The sequence below is a fragment of the Cordyceps fumosorosea genome (genome assembly GCF_001636725.1).
Source record: "Cordyceps fumosorosea ARSEF 2679 chromosome Unknown scaffold_3, whole genome shotgun sequence".
Lineage (NCBI taxonomy): Eukaryota > Fungi > Ascomycota > Sordariomycetes > Hypocreales > Cordycipitaceae > Cordyceps > Cordyceps fumosorosea.
The window spans coordinates 987992-1005727 of record NW_017387303.1 but is presented as its reverse complement, the minus strand read 5'-3'; the positions used below and the strand labels follow the sequence as shown (position 1 = coordinate 1005727).

Below are 17736 nucleotides of genomic sequence, written 5' to 3'. Positions count from 1 at the left end.
GTCTTAGACATGATGGTTCAGCTTCTGTCTCTCTGCTGATACAAGAGGATTTTCTTGCGATTCATGGAGTGACTTGCCAACGCTGCCATAGAGCATCGCAGAATAACAGCTCCTGCGTGAGTAGGAGGAGGGTGGCGGGCGTCTTGCTTGTTTGGCTGTGATGTATAAAGCCTCTCGCGTCTCGGTGGGACAAAGTTTCTACAATGGTCTGCTGAGATGGAAAAGCGCTGCGTGAAGCTCTTAAGAAGCCGCTCTCCCCCTCCCCAATCCTCCGAGAGAGACGGTAGAATCGAAGAGCTCAGTGTCCCTCCGGCAAACTCTCTTTCTCCTCTTCATTTCCCCAAAGCTTACCCAGTTCTACTTTACACAAGCCCACCATGAAGGCCCCCGTCATCTCCCTCCCCTCCCCCTCGCTCGCCGCCTGCGTCTGCGCCATCGTCGACGTCGCCATCGCCGGCGGCGTCGTCGTCCTCCGCGCCGCCATGCCCGTCTCCTACGCCGCCCACCTCGACGCCGCCATCGCCGCCGGCGTCGGCTCCTTCAAGGTCGAGATTGGCTGCGGCGGCCCGGCCACTCCGCCGCCACCCCAGCCGCCCCGGGAGAAGCGCGACTGCGCGGACATTGAGGGAGCCATCACCACGGCGGAGGCGATGCTCAGGAAGGGGCTGCGCGCGCTGCCGGGGTTCTCGGACTCGGGCGTGTGCCAGACCGGCATCAAGAACGGCATCAAGGCGTTCAAGGACGTTCTGGGCTGCGAGCAGGTGAAGGCTAGCGAGTGAAGGATTCTGGGACCCTGGCCCGAGGGGTGTGCATACTTTCAATGTTGACACGGCAGGTATAAGTTTGGAAGAGGTAGCTTGCCAGCTACAATCCGTTCCGTGAGAGACCGCAGGAATGGCGATAATAGCCATAGTGGTGATGATGGCAGTGATAAATTGGTCTTAAGCGCTGATGAAATATATTCCTAAACTGTACAGATTACGCTAGTTAAGTACAAATTGCTGGAAAAGAAGAGTGCCGACGAATCTTGCCAAGGTTGCCTCCATCACGCGACTACTGGCTACCACTGCCTTGTTCTGGCGCTGCCCAGCCCGGTGGCGTTGCTGAGTTTATTCAGCTGGCACTGGCACCAGCGCAGTCCTCTTCTTCTTCACTTTCTTTACCCCCTGAATGACAGGCTTCTCTTGAAGCCAATGATGTATGGCGCGTGCGGTCCAGCTAGCTGAAGCGCCGAAAGAGCGGTCCTCATTTTGACAATCCTTACCAGGCAGCTTGTGGCCGGGGGCAATACCCTGGGAGGACCTCCGCTTGCAAAGTTCGGGCCACCGAAGTGAAAGTGGAAGCAGCCCGGTGCTTGACTCTGGTTGAAGAGTAAGATACCGCCAGATGTCTGAGTAGCACTTGTTTTGGGCATCATCCAACTCTGCTTCGAACAGCGGAAAGCCATCGATAAGGCTTGTGAGGCGTGCAACCATGTAGGCGTGTCGCTGAATAACCTTTGGGGATGTCTGTATCAGGCAGTGGCATATAAGCAGCCCGTGTAGAGCTTCAACGAGGTATGGATGATACGTGACGAACTCACATCCCGGCTCTTTTTGTCTGCTCGCGGTGTCGGTTCCTGAACTGGCCGGATTGCTGAATGTTTCCGTAGATACACTCTCTCTCCTTGTCCCCGGAGCTACAGCAAGTCCATACGGTGGCGGCGGTGGCGGCGGCGTAGAGTACTCTAGTGGCTCCGATGGTAGGAAGTCTGAAGGCGCTGATGGCTGGTACTCTGGTGGCGAGGGTGGCAGGAAATCTGGAAGGTCATCGGGGGGGCGAGCTTCGAAAAGACGCGACACTGGGTACACACTGTACTCGACGGATGGGCAAACTCGAGTCCGTCGAATCTGGGCCTTTGGCCATCTCGCATTCGGTACCTGCATAATCATCTGATGCATCTCCAGAGAAACCTCGACAGGCCAGTTGGGAGAGTATTGGAGAGTCCCGAGAAAGTCCTTTAAATCGCGGAGGGCATGTTTTGCCTGGCTCCAGGCGAGCTTTTGTGACTCGGCACGCTTCTCTGCCGGAGACTCATTGGCAGTGCTAAAGCTGATCATGGCCTCAGCGCAAGCCATGAACAGATATTGCAACCCTCGCTGAACCAGGAGCTTACTGCGAAGACCCTCGGGCATCTCGATTTCCTCCAGTTGTTTTCCTTTTCCTGGAGTTGGACCTTGTTGCGCGTGGCCTATTGTCTTTTTGTGAATCTCTAATGCGGCTGTCAGATCCATCATCATCTTCTCCCCAACATGCAGGAGGCCGAGGAATGTTGCCCGCGTCTTGTAAGCCGCAGCCGTACCGGAAGCGCAGCCGCCGATGACGTCTTGAAGCTCATTTAGAGCCTCCCCTGACCTATCATGCAAAGCGTAAACTTTTTCGGAAAAGAAGTGCACATACTTTGCGTCGAGATTGTCAGGCTCCTTCTTCAGAACCCTCGCGGCCGCGTCGTCTAGAATGCCTTTGTTCTCCACTGCAATGGTGCAAGCGTACTCGTCTATCTTGTATGCTTCGCTTAATTTCGAACAAGCCTTCTTGAGCTTCGAGAGCTGCACCGCTGACGAGTGGCGCCGTTGATCAAATGGCGAGTTCACCGCATCGCGGATATAGACAGCGGCCTCTTCGGTTCGACGTCGAACCCTGAGCAGGTCAAACAGGCATCCCAGGTGAATAGCATGAGGCGGGGGGGTATAGTAAATGATGTGGCAAATGGCTTCGAATTCGTCAAGCGAGAGCTTCTGCCAATGACCGACGTAGCTAAAAAGCCCAGGCCAGAAGCTGATCCGCAGCGGCGACAGCAGCGGTTAGCATTGCGATTCAGGCTACATACTGGTAGGCTGTAGATGCAAGCAGCGTCAAACATACGTGCGGCGCCAGGTTTGCTTCGGCTCTTTGGCTACCGGGGTAGAAGCTTCGGCGCCTTGGGCTATTGGTGTGTCGTTTGGCATGGTGGCTGGGTCGAGCACTCCGAGAAGGAAGAGAGCTGGGTAAATAATACAAGATGTTAACGATACCAAAGTTTATTCTGGTCGTGATTGTGCAAGATGACAGAGTAGGCGGCCGTAGTTTTGTCATGGAGAACCACTTCCTTCCCTGCCCCTTCACTTCCTTCCTTCTCCACGGGATGAGACGGGCCAGGAACCTGCCGTCGGGCAAAGAACCTTCCACTATCAACACGAGCGCCACTTGCACAACACAGCAGAGCAACTCTTGCATCTCAGCATCATTTATCATAGCCCTAACAGATGTTACCTAGCTATAGGACATATCTCCAAGACTCTAGAAAGGGCTGGGATTATCGTGCTTAGAAAGCGGCGTGTAGCCGTAACACGACTCGTAGCCAGTCGATATAATTCGCAGCCTTGACATAATTCGTAGAGAGAAGAGGTTAAACACGGCAGCCAGCCAGCCTCAACCCAGTCATGGCAAGCGTCAAACAGGCCCTTTAAAATAACAATGAAAAGCTTGAAAAAAGAGACTCCGTCCTGTCCATTCCAGGATTGGTATCGTCAACCACTCAAGTACACGATCCGAAACAGCGGTAAAATAAAATAAAAAGAGAGAGGCCTCATGGCTCAAGAACAAGATCTACTTCTTTGTCTTGCGTTTAGTACCAACTCGCATCGACGGAAATATTATTTGCCGAGTTGAGCATGGCATCCAGCTCGCTCACACCCTCCCGCTCAAAGACTGTCATGAGCTCCATCTGCTGCGACTGGGACAGGCTTCCCTGGCGGCCGGGCATGTAACCGTAGGGCGAGAGGTTGTCGATAGGGGACGCCATTGTGGGCATGGCCCCCATTCCAGCGGCAGCGGCGGCCGCGTTGTGTTGACCGGCGGCGCTAAAGGCAACACTGTTGGGCTCCATTCCCATCGTCTCGTCGAGGAAGCTACTACCGCTGCCGCTTCCCAAGTGGTCAAGGGTGTAGGGGGAGACGAATTGGGGCATCGGCGCGTACCAGTCGCTGCCGGGCGCCATGGTGGTGGTGGGTAGAGGCTTCTGGTCCGACAGGCCGAGGCCGGCGCGGGGCATAGCGGCGGGGTTGCCCGCCGGGCCCATATCTTTTTGCGGCGGCGTCATGTGCGGCGCGCCGCTGCCCGTGGTCATGGTCATGGAGGCCAGGGAGGCTTCCACCATGCTGGGCGTGGTCAGGTTCATGCCGGGGGGTGTAAAGGTCGAGTTAGGCGTCGTGGCGGATAGGTTGGTCGCGGGCCCAAGGGACTCGGGAGGTGTGGGCATGTGATTGCTCATTTGATCAGAGTGGCTGGGCGTAGGATGCTGTGACGGAGGTTGCTGCTGCTGCTGCTGCTGCTGCTGCTGCTGTATTTGTTGATGTTGCTGCTGCTGCTGTTGTTGTTGTATTTGTTGTATTTGTTGGTGTTGGTGTTGTTGGTGCTGGTGTTGATGAGATAGTTGATGCTGCTGCTGCTGCTGCTGCTGCTGCTGCTGTTGCTGTTGCTGTTGTTGATGTAGATGCTGCTGCTGTGGTGGCATGAAGGCTGCGGCTTGCTCCATGATTCCCTCGCCTGGCTGGCTAATATCTGGCGGAAAATACGAGAACCGACGGCCGCTAGAGTCAGTTGCCGGGTTGCAAAAGATTGAGTTGGATCGGAAGGCCGGCTGGGGAGGGGGAAAGTTGGGATCGAAAGTGTACGCATTCATTGATTCGGGGGGTGAGTCAAAAGCCCAGCCAAACTGAGGTGGGTTCAAAAATCGCACCTGTGGCTGACCATCGACCCCTTGGCTCACCATGGGCGGTGAGGCCATCTCTGTGCCGTTCGAGGGGCTGGCAAAGGAAAACAGAGGGTTGAACTGGCCGTCCTCGTAGCTTTGCAGGCAGGCCTTAGATAAAACAGTGTAGAGCTGGGCAGTGGCAGCCGCACCTGGCCAGCGCGCTGAACAGCTGTCGAGCGAGTCTAACGCAGAGTTGATCAATTCGTCAGCTTCTTCCCTGCTGTGTGCTTGTCGGACATCGGGATACGAAATGGACCACAGTAGCGTGTTGAGAGCGGTAGAGAGGTTTAGAAGAAACATCCAGGTCGAGTCCATCGCAGACGTATCGATCTGCTTCTTCGATAGTGAGAGGACAAATGCGGCGCTATCAAAGCAGATTTGTGCTGCCCCTGCAGACGGTTTTGGCACCTGAGGGGAGGGGCGATACAGGAACATGCGAGACTGATGATACGCTCCAAAGTACCTGCAATGGTTAGCAACCTTCTGCAAGCCAGGTTTTGGTAACCTACCAAGCTTTTGTCCAGGCAATCTCTTCCGTCCGGGACTTAACCCATTCATCAAGTCTTTTATCTACGCTTTGATACCATGGGTGCGTATCGTTGACTGGTTCGGGGCGCTTTCTTTCGTATAACGTCCTTCTGATTTCGCACTCAATGGCTCGAAGCTTGTACATATGTATCGTGTTCGTTTTTCTGAAGTCGGTCGGTCCAGCTGATATACCGTTGGCAGTGATGTTTTCGTCCTTGACCGTTGCAAACCAATCCACGTCTAAACGGTCGCCGCCCTTGGCGAAACATGACGGACGACCCATGTAATGCGAAAGGGCGAATTCAAATGCAGCAACAGTCCAGACAAGTCGTCGTCTCATGTCAATTGTTTTGGCGTCCAGGTTGTAGCCGGCTGTGATTGTCTTCTCCTCGGTAAGTCCTTCTTGCTGGCAGATACGCACGGCAAGACCAATAACGGCATATATTGGGTTTCGCGCTGGAGTGTGCAGGGAGTACGCGGCAACCAATATGAGACACTGTAGTGTTTTCAAATCCTTTGGACGGACAACATCCTTGAAGTATTGCATGGCCGCCATGTAGTAACTGTCAGCGAGTCCTGCATACTGCTCCATCCTTTGCAGGGAGACGCCAAAGACCATTCGAACGACAAAGTTGCGATAAGGGTCCGTGTCTCCGTTGTAGACGGCATCGACGTCTTGCTCGAAATCCTTCTCGTGCAAAACCGGCCAAAATAGTTGTGCTGGAAGCGGTTAGTTTACAGGCAGAATGCGAATGGGCCGAATCTTACTTTTCTGGTAAAAGGCATCAATGAGCTTGTCGGCGACGACACGTTTCGGCAGACTCTCTGCAGGAACCTCGGATACCATGGGATAGCTCTTCTTATGACCAGTCAGGGTCCCAGTTCCGGACATTTGAATCGACTGCATGCGCGCCTGGCGTCTGGCGCGGACTTCAGGTATCAGTTCGCCTATACTCTTGGAGTCGGTGAATCGTTTCGCTTCCTCCATCAAGAGACGAGTCAAGGCAATCCCACTACTTGGTCCAAGATAGCGAGGTATCTCGTCACTGACGCTGAGGCGAATCATGCCGCCTGGACGAACAATGTCTTCGCTGCTTCTAGGATAGTCGGCGGCTTCATCGGTATAGTTGTCGAGCTCCGCTTCTAGCGCGCGGACTTTATCCTGAAGTTTGATGACATAGTAACGATTTATTTTTCGGCCCTTGGCAGCATCTAGATACTCGCATATAGAACCGGATCGTTCACACGGGAGACAACGGGGCAGGGTAGGATCGCATCGAGTTTTACGCTGTGCCAAGGTTAGTCTGAGCAGATGTCAAGTTGGGCCTGGGAGAAACAAACTTGTCGGCAGCGGCAGCATGCTGTCAAAGTGTGGGCGACGCGATGTTCGGATCCTTCACCTTCCGAGAGATCGTCGACGTCTGCTGAGTGACCTGCAAGCGGGTTGAAGGTGGTATTGGCTCTGGGCGGGACAGTCCCGAGCCCTTGGCGGAAGATGTGCGCCGCATTCATTTCGATAGCGTGATTGAGCGCCGTTTCTACCGGTGGCGCAGTCCGGTATAGAAACAGGCGGTCGGCTAAATGGGCGAGAAGCGCTGGTCTCAAGCCGTCGCTTGGCTAGCGATGAGACGAGCGGACTCAGGTGGCAGGCGCGGTGTGTCGGGGAATCGTGATGGAGATGACAAACGGCGATGAGGTGAATGAGCAGCTAGTGCCTCTCGTTGCTGGAAAAATGTCGAGGCGTGGGTGGCAAGTAGAGTCTCGACTCTGATCAGCTGGCAGGAGAGTGGTGGCGGAGGGGCAGCGAGGACAACGGTGCACCGTTGGCACAGGGGTATCAAGGCGGGGGTTAAAGAGCAGGGTTCTGCTATAAACAGACAAGTAATTCGTATCGAGCGTGGTTTGCGACTGCGTCGGCAATTTCGGGGGCGGCGCGAATGAATACTCGTGATAACTAGAGAGGTTGCGCGAGGACCGTGTGCGAAGAGCGAGATGGAGAAGGAGGGTTGTGAACGGACATGTGCTTGGGCAAGCCAAGCCAAACCAAGCCTGAGTCTTTCCGGGAGCGGGCAGTCGCAGATAGTTCACAGATTTGCATACAGGCACTTCAGGCTGGCTGTAGGCGGACAGGTACCGCGTTGTGGTGGAGAGTCTCCTTTCAGCGCCTAGAACAGCGCGGAACAGCGCAGGGATGGCGTGTTTTAGCGCTGGAGCTAGTGGATGGCAGCAGAAGCCACAGAGGGTTCAGTGGAGATGCGCAGTGTCATTCGTGCTGAAGATTGAGTGATCGAGCGAGTCGTGCTGTGACAAGTAACTTTACCTAAAACATCTCGAGATAAGTGGGAGTAATGGATAGCATATTGAAAAATACGTTGTTTATGCAGACTAATACCGGCATATAAAATCTAAGTTACTGTAGTTATGTGTAGGTACCTCTCTCAACTTACAACTACTGTGGATGCATCCCTACCAGCATAATCTGTGCCAGTATCCAGCGAAGCAATATCCGCGCACTGATTTCGTTACTGTAATAATCGCCATTGGATTCATCCCATCTACAGTACTAGGTAGTAAGTTGCACCACAACCTCGCCGTTCGTTTTGGTCTCGACGCTGGCCATGCTGCAAATCAAAATCAAAGCGACCTATGGCAGACTTTCTTCCATGGCCACCAATGCTCCGATTAACAAATCGCTCCCTCTCCCAGATAATGAAGCATCACGCCCTTGGCCGCAGGATATCTCCTCACTGCCCAAATCCGCTACCAGATAACCCGGTGGAGAAGCAAATCCTGGCTTGCAGGTTGTGTCGCGCACGGAACCGAGGATCATCTTCAGACTTCAGGCTGTTTCCAAGAGAAGTGGGGGCGACGACCGTAAAGAGAAGATTGAGCATTCGTTCGTCTTACTAACAACAATCAACCACACATCTGTCCCGTCCCAATACACTACCGAAGGCGCAAGTCTGTTTGCCAGTTTATTTTCCGGCCTCTGTTGACTGCGATGATGCTGACACTTGTCCATTGCGCCGACCACGATGCGACAGGTTGGTGGGTTGTTTGTCTGCTGGATCTAGGCCAGAATTAGCCCCAAACGCAGGGCCGAAGCCGAAAGCACCGATCAGCCATACGACGCGGACCGCGCCCTGGCCGGAGGAGCTTTCATTCACACAAGACTGGCAAGGTGCACCGTGTTTGGCAGCGGGATGGAAGGATGTCACGCCTCCTGTTTCAACAGCCCCTGGCGACGGGCACGGCCGTTGAACAACGATGCGCTTCCTGATCTCAGTGTGTATTCCCGTTTGGGAGTGGAAGATTCGGCGTGATACGGAAACACTTGCCGCACTGCATTTTACGGATCAGATCTGTGCGGAATGACTAGAGAAGCGAATCGGCTGCATCAACTCGAGTTGGCGTCGGCACAGAAGCGAAGGCACAGCCACAGGAACAGGAACATTCAGCTCGATGATGAGCTGCGATCGGGCTGACTAAGCAGACGACAGCTTTTTTTGCCTGCCTATGTACTGAGTACTGGGCACCGTATGCATACAGGCAGGTAGGAAGCTGTCATGGTGAGACGATGAAGGGCGACGAATCATTAGACAGTATTTCGGCGCCGGGATAATAAAGACGGCCATTGAGGTGGTTGCAAGCACCAAATGGGCCGCCTGCAGTGTTGTTGGGCAAATTAGTTGACTGGTCATGAGTGTATGGGTCACTGGCGTTTCGCGCAAACCCTATTATTTTGAGCAGTCATTATTACGTCGCATTGGGAGAAAAGGCGCACCACCCGGGAAGGTCGTGAGATTGATCAGACGAGGTGCATGATGGCATCATGACTGTACCAAACAGGTCGTCGTGTGTCGACTAGAAGTTTGTGATATGGTGATGCTTGTGTGGGAATAGCGCCTTGGGGGCGGGGACTTGGGCATTGCTGTAATATGGGATTGTCTACGGATAGATGGGGGCAGCATAACTGGCGCCACTAGGACGCTATTACCATCATCATGGCTGGCTGAAAGGGTTTGCAGGCGCAGCGACGGAGACTGTGCTGCACGCGGCGACCAGATGTCCTTGACTCCCCTGTCGATGTGGGAGAGCGAGACGTGTCATGGAGTTGCGGCACTGGCGGGTCGGCCGATGTACCTTTCTACCAGAATATGGTGGTGAGGAACTTTAATGCAGCTGGGCCGTTCTCCATCAAGCAAGCCCAAGTGTCCATCCTCGGCGGGTACGGCAGCTGTCCGTCCTGTCCTGCCTAGCCCAAGCCAAGGCCCAAGGTGCTGTGCTGCCGTTCAAATTGCATGTCAGCTGCCGCAGCGAAATGCCTTCCTGACTCTGAGCTTCCACTTCTCGGAAACCATCCATTTATCCATCCACATCCCATTCGTCCCTTGGTTTATCCATACATCCATTCATCACCCCGCGCATTAATTTATTGCGTTGACCCCCATTTTGCTCTCCAAACCATCATCGCCATCGCCCACCAAGGTCCTCCGTTTGCACCATCAGGTCCGCTTACCACAGCCCGTTGGCGCCTTTACCGCTACCCTGCCAGCCGTATAGGAGGTAGCTTCCGTCCCACGTCCACCACCACCACATCACATCAGCTTCACCAAGTCCTCTCTGCCCACCGCTTTGCTCGACGACCAGCTCAGCTTATCCGCCAGCGTCAACGTCAACGTCGTCCACGCGCACACGACCTGTAACCTGCCACTAGCCCGAGACTCTGCATCGGATCATTCTTCCACTTAAAATCGACGCGCCGACAGCACCCCGCCGCTGTATTACCATTCCAACCATCACGCCGGCAGCGCCGGGCTTATTGCCCCCTCCGCATCCCAAGCGGCAGTTCTACGTGCCCCTATGTCGCACTGGAAGCTCCGTATCAAATCTTTTCTTCTACACCTAGCTTTGTCTGCGCGATAGACTGTTCCTCATCGGGGTCGTTGCAGTGCGCCCACCATAGCCTTGCTCTGCATTCGGCAGCTTCCAGCCATGCCCCGCAGTAGCTTCTCTCGCAACCCCCTCTTGAGGGTCTCTCGCCCTGTGTCGGCCTGTTCGCGATGTGAGCTTCCGCCGCCCACCCATCTATCTTTTATCTCTTGCTAACCGTTCCCAGGTCGTTCAGCCAAAGTCAAGGTCCGTAGCGAAGGCAACCCCGGCCCCCGGCGCAGCTAATATGACATAGTGTGACGGAAAGCTCCCGGCCTGTACAGCCTGTGAAAAGGCTGGTAGAGAAAGCGAATGCTCTGCCGCCAACGACCAGTTCGCCAGAGGCAAGGAGAGAAGGTAAGTAGCTGGCCTTAAATATTGTCCACGCATAGACGCTGACCCTGCCCAGCTATGTCGCCGCTCTCGAGCTGCGCATCGAGAAACTCGAGCGCCGCCTCCAATTCGCCAAGTCGCGCAAAGCTTCTGTCGCTAACCATGAACACGATGTGCCTTTCATGCATGATATGAATCGCAAAGACTCTTTGGCACTCATCAAAGCCGCCATTCACCGCAAAGCCGCCAGGAATCGCGAAAACTCAGATGTCAACTCGCTTGTGTCTGATTTTGGCTACATGTAGGAAGTCCCAAACCTGGACTGTGCTCACACTGCTAACGTTCCTAGGTCTGTCAATGCCGTTGCTCGCGACTTTGAACCCGATGCCTTCAACGTGACGTTTGCCGGCCTCGTTCTCACTGCCACCATGAACAATGCGCTCCCTGCCTCGACAGAACCTGACCTACCCCCGAAACAGGTCACTCACTCGATCGTGCAATACTTCATGGCGCACATCTACACACTATTTCCGTGCTTCTCCGAGACGGCACTATTGAACGTCATCAACGATCTCTACCAAGAGGACCACCGCGTGATACGAGACTCTGACTATTGGCTCATGTACATGGTTCTCGCCATCGGATACACAGCCCAAAGCCAGAAGATAAACGACACCAACTATGAGTGTGGTGTTGAATACATTGTCAAGGCATTGAAATACGCAGATCAGGCTCTCGCCCCCGGCAGCGGCACACAAATTCAGTCACTGCTGCTTCTAACGATATACTCCCTCCTCGACCCAGCTCATTTTGACAGCTGGCATCTTCTTGGCTTTACTGCCAGGGCATGCGTTGACCTAGGTTTCCATCAAGATCCACCTACGTCTTCTTCGTCTGACCGCACGGCACTTGATATTCGCCGCCGAATCTTTTACTCTGTGTACGCTCTGGACCGTGCCATTAGCATGGTACACGCACGAACCTTCTCATTTACCGACGACTCCATCAATGTCGCTTTCCCTGCCAGCCTATCACAGTCGCGCAAGCAGTCCCTTTCATCAGGTCCCATTACGACTTCTCAGTCAACAGATCCAGCGTTGCTGCTATTCCAGCTTCGCCGCGCCCAGTCATTCTGGTACCAGGAACTATACCAGTCAGATCCAACGCCTCTTGCAGACCCAACCACGTTCTTGTGGCAAATGTGTCTTGACATGCGTGAATGGGGCGAGAGCCTACCTGATACGTTACCCCTTGGGATCCGCCGCATGTTTGAGCAGGAGCTGCGATATAGCTATGTGTACTGCATAGCCCCGTCAGTCCGCTCACCGCAGATTACAGATTATTCTCGCACCCTTATCTTTGAGTACTCGCTGGAATATCTCAACATTATGCTGGAGATTTCTCGGACAGGGCTCAACAGCGCGTTTTACACATATCACGATGCCTTGAAGGTGTATTTTATGGGAAATCAGCTTCTGGCTGTGCTACGTGATGCTGAGGAGGTGCTTCTTTCTGGACGGCCCGTGCCCCCGCCTCCTCTTCGGCCAGGCTGCCCGCCCGCGCCGCCGATCCCGCGCCGCACCGGCCTTCCTGCCAACAATGCCCACGATGCGCTGGAGCGCAGTGTGTGGTGCCTCGAGAGGGTGCACGAGACGCTTTCCAAGTACAGTGAGCGATGGGAAGATGCGATGATGCTCAAGGACAGCTTCCAGCAAATTTCCGCCGACACTCTGCGACGCTTGCGCGAGCTCCATGCTTTGCGCGGTGTCGCGCCTCAGCCTCACCACTCACCGCACCAGCACCAGCACCAGCACCAGCAGCATCACCCCCAACACCAGCCGCAGCATCAACAGCACCCGCATCAACATCAACAGCATCAACAGCTTCGCCACTCACCGCATCAGCAACAACAGCACCAACAGCAACAACAGCACCAACAGCACCAACAGCACCAACAGCAACAACAGCAACAACAGCAACAACAGCAACAACAGCAACAACAGCTTCGCCACTCGCCGCATCAGCAGCAACAGCAGCATCACTCCCAACAACAGCAGCAGCTCCCACAGCACCAACAGCAACAGCAACAACATCAGCAGCACCAAATCCAGCACCGCCCGCAGCAACTACCGCTACTCCAGCAGCATGGCCAGTACCCTAACGGTGTATCTGTCGGTCAGCCCGCCCCTGTGCCAATGGCCGCCGTGCAGCAGCAGCAGCCACCGCAGCAGCAGCATCAGCATCAGCCATGGGTGGGCGTCAACGTCTCGCAGATGATGCACGGGGGACCGCCTCCGCCGCGGTAAATGCGCGGCGCTTACGAACTTTGACGGCCTTAAGAGTATGTAATAGGATATTTCCCTTTAAAGGGTGACAGTCAAGAATACGACGTTAGCTTAGTTCCAATTAGGACCATACAATACATCTCTATCTAGCCCAATATTTCTCAGTTTTGACTAGTTGTACAACTTGCCCCTGTGACTGCTTTGGTCCTGCTAGACTTTTCAGAGTAACAAGAATCATGAAAGAAGAACATTTTATAAGCTACATGTGGTTTGCGAAAGAAAGACCCAAAAATATGATGGGGAAAAAAAGAGGACCATACAACTTTGCAAAAATAGAAGAGGTCAAAAGACAACCATACATACTCTGTTTCCTCTCCCCCTGCCGTCGCAATTTGCCCAACCCGTTTGTTTAGACGCCACCGTGAAGAAACTTGTGCCGCCTATTCGCAAGAATATTGCCGCAAGTTCTTTCAAAAGTAAATAAAAAAGGAGAACCGAAAAAGGACGATGGAAAAAAACCACACGCACAGTTAGACACACTCTCTACATCATTTTACAAGAGCCAAGAGCCCCCCCCAATCTGTTCTCACCCCAACGAACCCCCCTCGTCATTCAAAAGCGAAGCATGTCTTTTGTCATTACGAGCACAACAAGTTTGTGTTGGCTTTGATGGGGTCTTCTTTTTTACCCCGCGCGCACATCTTGTAAATGTAAATTCTTGGTCTGGCGAGGGAGTTTGCGATCGCGTTCGTACAAGACGCCGCAGTTGGCGCAGAGCGTCTAAAGCAAACACAAAGTTAGCAACAAATCAGGGTGACTGAAAAGGGCGGGGGGATATAGATGGGATGGGACGTACCCTAGGACCTGCCGGGCCATCGCGGACCGCCCACACGCAGGAGCCCCAGATGCGACAATGCAGACACCGCCAGTTAGAGCGCTCCAGGTCCGTGAGGGCGCCGCCTCCGCCATAGCCGCCCGCGTCAGGCGTTCCGCGCCCGCCGGGTGTGCCGCCGCGACCCAGAGGACTGAGGCTGCGGAAGCGACGCTTCTTCTTGGATCGCTCGCCGCGGCCCATGCGCTCCTCCTCGGGCTCAAACGGCGTGGAGACGGATGCGCCGACCCCAGCGAGCGGCGTCCCCGTGAGCATGCCCGTCGTCGAGCTGAATCGCGCCGTCTCTCGTCGCAGGCGGCGCACCTGGCGCTCGCGGTCGCCCTCGCGCTTCTCCATCTCCTCCTTGCTGAGTATCTCAATCCTGGGCTCCCAGTCCTGGGCCAGGTGCTCCGGATCGTAGCGCCAGCCGGCTTCCGTGCCGAGAGCGGCGTCGTTGGGCAGCTCCTGTTGGAGGCCGCCCCAGCCGGTGACGAGTCCGCCAACCTCGCAGGCCTCCTTCTTTAGCCGCAAAACGGCTTCATAGATAGCGTGCGTCATGGCTGGAACCCACTCACCGCTCAGGCCCAGGTCGGCACACGTTGTCTTGGCGAATACCTCTGCCGTACCGGGCGGGTGAAGCAGCGACCACTCGAATTTGTCAGTATACAGTTGGGAAGACATGTTGAGGTTGAGGTTTATGATGCATCGGTACGTGTCATCGGGGTTGAAGTCGTCCGAGTCGGGCGTAATGGCTGTAGCTTCGGCCGTGACAGCAGGCACACCAGGAGTCTGGCCTGGTGCTGGTGTTACTGGCGCAGCAATTGGTACAGTAACCGGCGCCTGCGATGGCGTGTCTGCCCTTGACAGATAACGCGCGGCGGAGTATGGCGAGATGTCTCTGGTCAAAGGTCTATCTCTCGTTGTGGTTGCGTTTGCTACCGGTTGCGGCTGCTGCGGCGGGACAGGCTGATCGGTGTGGAAAATAGGATGCAGAGCGACACCCGCGTACTCTTCGAGCTGTGTGCGAATCTGCTTGCTGATGTCCGCGGCAGCGTGTTGGCGGTTTGGAAGGTCCAGGTCCTGGGCTAGCGTCTGCGCGAACTGGTCGGTGGTGATGAGGGTTTCGTGCAGGTTCCAGCAGAAGATATCGCGCAGCTTGTAGGGCACCGTCACCTCCTGCTGTCGGTACTGGGGCAGCGAAAGGTCGACGCCGGGCGTGTTGGGCGGGGGAAAGGGCGGGTGAGGGACAAAGGAGGGCACGTCGAGGTCGATGCGGATCGGTATCAGCACCAGCGGCAGGTTGGACTGAGCCGCGTTCTGCTGATCGCTCCGGATTGCTCTCGTCTTGCCCATCCAGTCGCGCCATATCGGCTGGAGCTGTACAGGCTCGTAGGTTTCCTTGCCCGCCTTGCCAGACCAGTCCTGGCCCTTGGACAAATCCTGCATGCGCAGGCTGCGCAGACCGGTGGGCCGCCTTCGGGGGTCATCGCTGTCGTCCTCGAGGTCGTCGTAGCCGTCCTCGGCGTAGTTGATTATCGTGGTGCCGCGCTTCGTCGTCCGGGATAGGGGGTTGACGGTGGGCGCGCTGGGCAGCACGGGGGTGAGCAGCGAGTTTTTGTATGTCCGCAGGCGCGGCGCATAGCTGGATTGAAACGCCTGGGGTTTTGATCGTTCCATCATGGGCGCGAGGGTGCCTCGATGGGCATCGCCGAGCTGGGATGGATCGGAGCTTTCAAGGGCAGCGGGCGCGCTGGCCGTTGTTGGCAGTGACTCGGTTGTCGCGCTGCCTTGGCGTTATGACGCACGCGCGCCTGTTCAGTGGTTGTATTGGTAGTGCGCCGTGCAATTGGCAGGTGAATGTGTGATGGACGATCAAGGATACAAGGACACAGGATGAAAAAGACGTGGGTGGTATGGAGAAGGTCGCGACGAGCTAGCTAGCAAGTTGAGGTCCATTTCTCGTCGCGCGCGTTTGTCTGCTAAAATTTCGGCATGTCCCGAGTTACGTAAGCAGGCAGTCTCAAGAAAACGCAATTGAGAGTTGTGACTGAATCTTGAATTCTTTGTCTCTTTTGACAAATTTGATATCATTTTCCTCAGTTCTTCCTTCAACGCTAAATTTCCTCAAATTTTGGACAGCAATCGATATACATGTAGACATTGATCAGAAGCTTCTTCGACATTTGACCCAACCAGACCCTTGTTAGAACGGCCGTTGCCCAAATCTAGATCCAAAATTTGTTAGTGGCGAGCTGCCTGTCAAGCTTCTTACTTAGTCAACTTACACGTTGCCTTCGGGGCTGAACCGACAAACGACATAGATCTTGTATGCATCCGAGATGCTGTAGGCGCGCCCGCATCCAATCTCCGTCGACCCCGACCACATGCATTGCGCTGCATGAAGCACGCTCGTTAGCCAGCTCTTTTTCTTTTCTCGCCGAGTTCCCGCCATCCATGACCTACACCAGTGAAGCCACGGCTCGTGTCCCGTCGTGATGGCCTTGCCGTCATACAGCGGCGCCTGGCCGAGCCAAGCACTCATGGCCGACTGGTACGGCGCGTCGTAGGCTGGATGGCACCCGGAAGCCGTCTGCACGTAGAGCACCTCGCCCTGCGACGGGCGATAGGCTCCGCCGGCGTGCTGGAAAGGCACCTGGACGCTGGCCATGAGGTTGGCCCAGAGCTGCGCGTAGGCGGCCAAGTCGGGGCTCCAGGAGAGCGGCTTGACGCGGCGCTCGCCCCGGGCCTGGTTGACCATGTTGAATGCCGCAATGAGGTCGTCAGTCTGCACAGCGAGGGCGGAGGCGGCGCTGGCGAGGACAACCGTGATCTTGCCGAGACGCATCTCGAATGGTGCTGCTGCTAAGGGACGAGATGCTAATTCGGCGAATTGGCGATCCGACAGGTGGCGATGTAAGCTTGACGAGAAGTCGCTTAATCAAAATCAAAGAGGCTGCAACATCAAATCATCTAGCGATGTTTTAATCTGAATTTCATCTCACACTCCTGCGTTTGCTCGCTTCTGCGGATGTGATTGCCAGCTGCTGCCAGCTGGCATGCCTCTTTCACCAGCCACAGCAAGGCAAGTGCAAACATCAAGATACCATCAGACCTATTAAAAAGTATCATAATATTTAAATAATAATTTTGCAGCATTTTCTTCTATCGAACTGCACTTTGCCTTTGTTTACCCCCCCCCCCCCCCAGGTATGACGCCAAAACTCCAAAAATATTTCTGGACCTCGCCGCCGCTAACCTCAACTTTTTCCTTGCGCCAGACCTCCTGAGTCCAACCAGCATCCATCCATCATCAACTTTCCCTGCGCATTACCACAACCACACCGCGCGCGCTCAATGGCTTCACGTACAGCGTCCTCTCTCCTGCGCCAGCTGCGTCCCAGCGCCCTGCGCCAGCCCTGCCGGCTCCTGCGACCACAGCCTGCCATCGCCGCCCGACCACCTCCAGCGCTCCTCTTCCGCGCCGCGCACACCATCCCCCGACCGCCACTCCCCTCCGAACACGCGGCGGCGGCCGAACCCTCGACGAGCAGCACGCCGGCGTGGCAACCCGAGGACGCGCCGGCAACCGAGGGCGCGCGCCCCGAGCCCAAGAACCCGGCCTACTACCAGCTCTCCTTCACCTGCGTGCCGTGCGGCCACCGCTCGCACCACAACGTCTCCAAGCAGGGCTACCATGCCGGCTCCGTGCTCATCACCTGCCCGGACTGCCGCAACCGCCACGTCATCAGCGACCACCTCAACATCTTCGGCGACCGCAAGGTGACGGTGGAGGACCTGATGCGCGAGAAGGGCCGCCTGGTCAAGCGCGGCAGCCTCGGCGAGGACGGCGACATTGAGTTTTGGCCTGATGAGGAGCAGGCTGCCGATACGAAAACGGGCAGCTCATGATATTAAGAGGAAATGAATGGACAATAGCGATGGATACTTGGCTGCGAGTAGCATCTTGTACAACATCTACATAGCATAAAAGCACATACGGCGTTGTTGGTTAG

The 17736-nt window shown here is 55.4% G+C and overlaps 6 protein-coding genes across 6 annotated transcripts; 3 read left to right on the top strand and 3 right to left on the bottom strand.

Annotated features, from left to right (window-relative positions):
* Window positions 1–377: 377 nt before the first annotated feature.
* Window positions 378–779, top strand: ISF_02009 (hypothetical protein; the record flags this gene model as incomplete). Its single annotated transcript, XM_018845616.1, has 1 exon — window positions 378–779. One exon carries the CDS (start codon window positions 378–380, stop codon window positions 777–779), a length of 402 nt encoding a protein of 133 aa, XP_018707339.1.
* A 330-nt stretch (window positions 780–1109) lies between these two features.
* Window positions 1110–2987, bottom strand: ISF_02008 (hypothetical protein; the record flags this gene model as incomplete). The annotated part of the gene is made up of 3 exons (XM_018845615.1): window positions 1110–2394; window positions 2440–2796; window positions 2905–2987. The coding sequence occupies 3 exons, from the start codon at window positions 2985–2987 to the stop codon at window positions 1110–1112; spliced, it is 1725 nt and encodes a 574-aa protein (XP_018707338.1).
* A 659-nt stretch (window positions 2988–3646) lies between these two features.
* ISF_02007 (Transcription factor) lies at window positions 3647–6814 on the bottom strand (the record flags this gene model as incomplete). The annotated part of the gene is made up of 4 exons (XM_018845614.1): window positions 3647–5237; window positions 5284–6022; window positions 6071–6590; window positions 6644–6814. 4 exons carry the CDS (start codon window positions 6812–6814, stop codon window positions 3647–3649), a joined length of 3021 nt encoding a protein of 1006 aa, XP_018707337.1.
* A 3483-nt stretch (window positions 6815–10297) lies between these two features.
* On the top strand, window positions 10298–12873 carry ISF_02006 (Zn(II)2Cys6 cluster transcripitional activator; the record flags this gene model as incomplete). The annotated part of the gene is made up of 5 exons (XM_018845613.1): window positions 10298–10367; window positions 10422–10441; window positions 10491–10591; window positions 10644–10868; window positions 10917–12873. The coding sequence occupies 5 exons, from the start codon at window positions 10298–10300 to the stop codon at window positions 12871–12873; spliced, it is 2373 nt and encodes a 790-aa protein (XP_018707336.1).
* A 663-nt stretch (window positions 12874–13536) lies between these two features.
* On the bottom strand, window positions 13537–16568 carry ISF_02005 (snf5/smarcb1/ini1; the record flags this gene model as incomplete). Its single annotated transcript, XM_018845612.1, has 4 exons — window positions 13537–13632; window positions 13709–15473; window positions 16009–16117; window positions 16187–16568. 4 exons carry the CDS (start codon window positions 16566–16568, stop codon window positions 13537–13539), a joined length of 2352 nt encoding a protein of 783 aa, XP_018707335.1.
* Window positions 16569–17077: 509 nt separating this feature from the next.
* ISF_02004 (DNL zinc finger domain containing protein) lies at window positions 17078–17632 on the top strand (the record flags this gene model as incomplete). Its single annotated transcript, XM_018845611.1, has 1 exon — window positions 17078–17632. The coding sequence occupies one exon, from the start codon at window positions 17078–17080 to the stop codon at window positions 17630–17632; it is 555 nt and encodes a 184-aa protein (XP_018707334.1).
* Window positions 17633–17736: the final 104 nt, after the last annotated feature.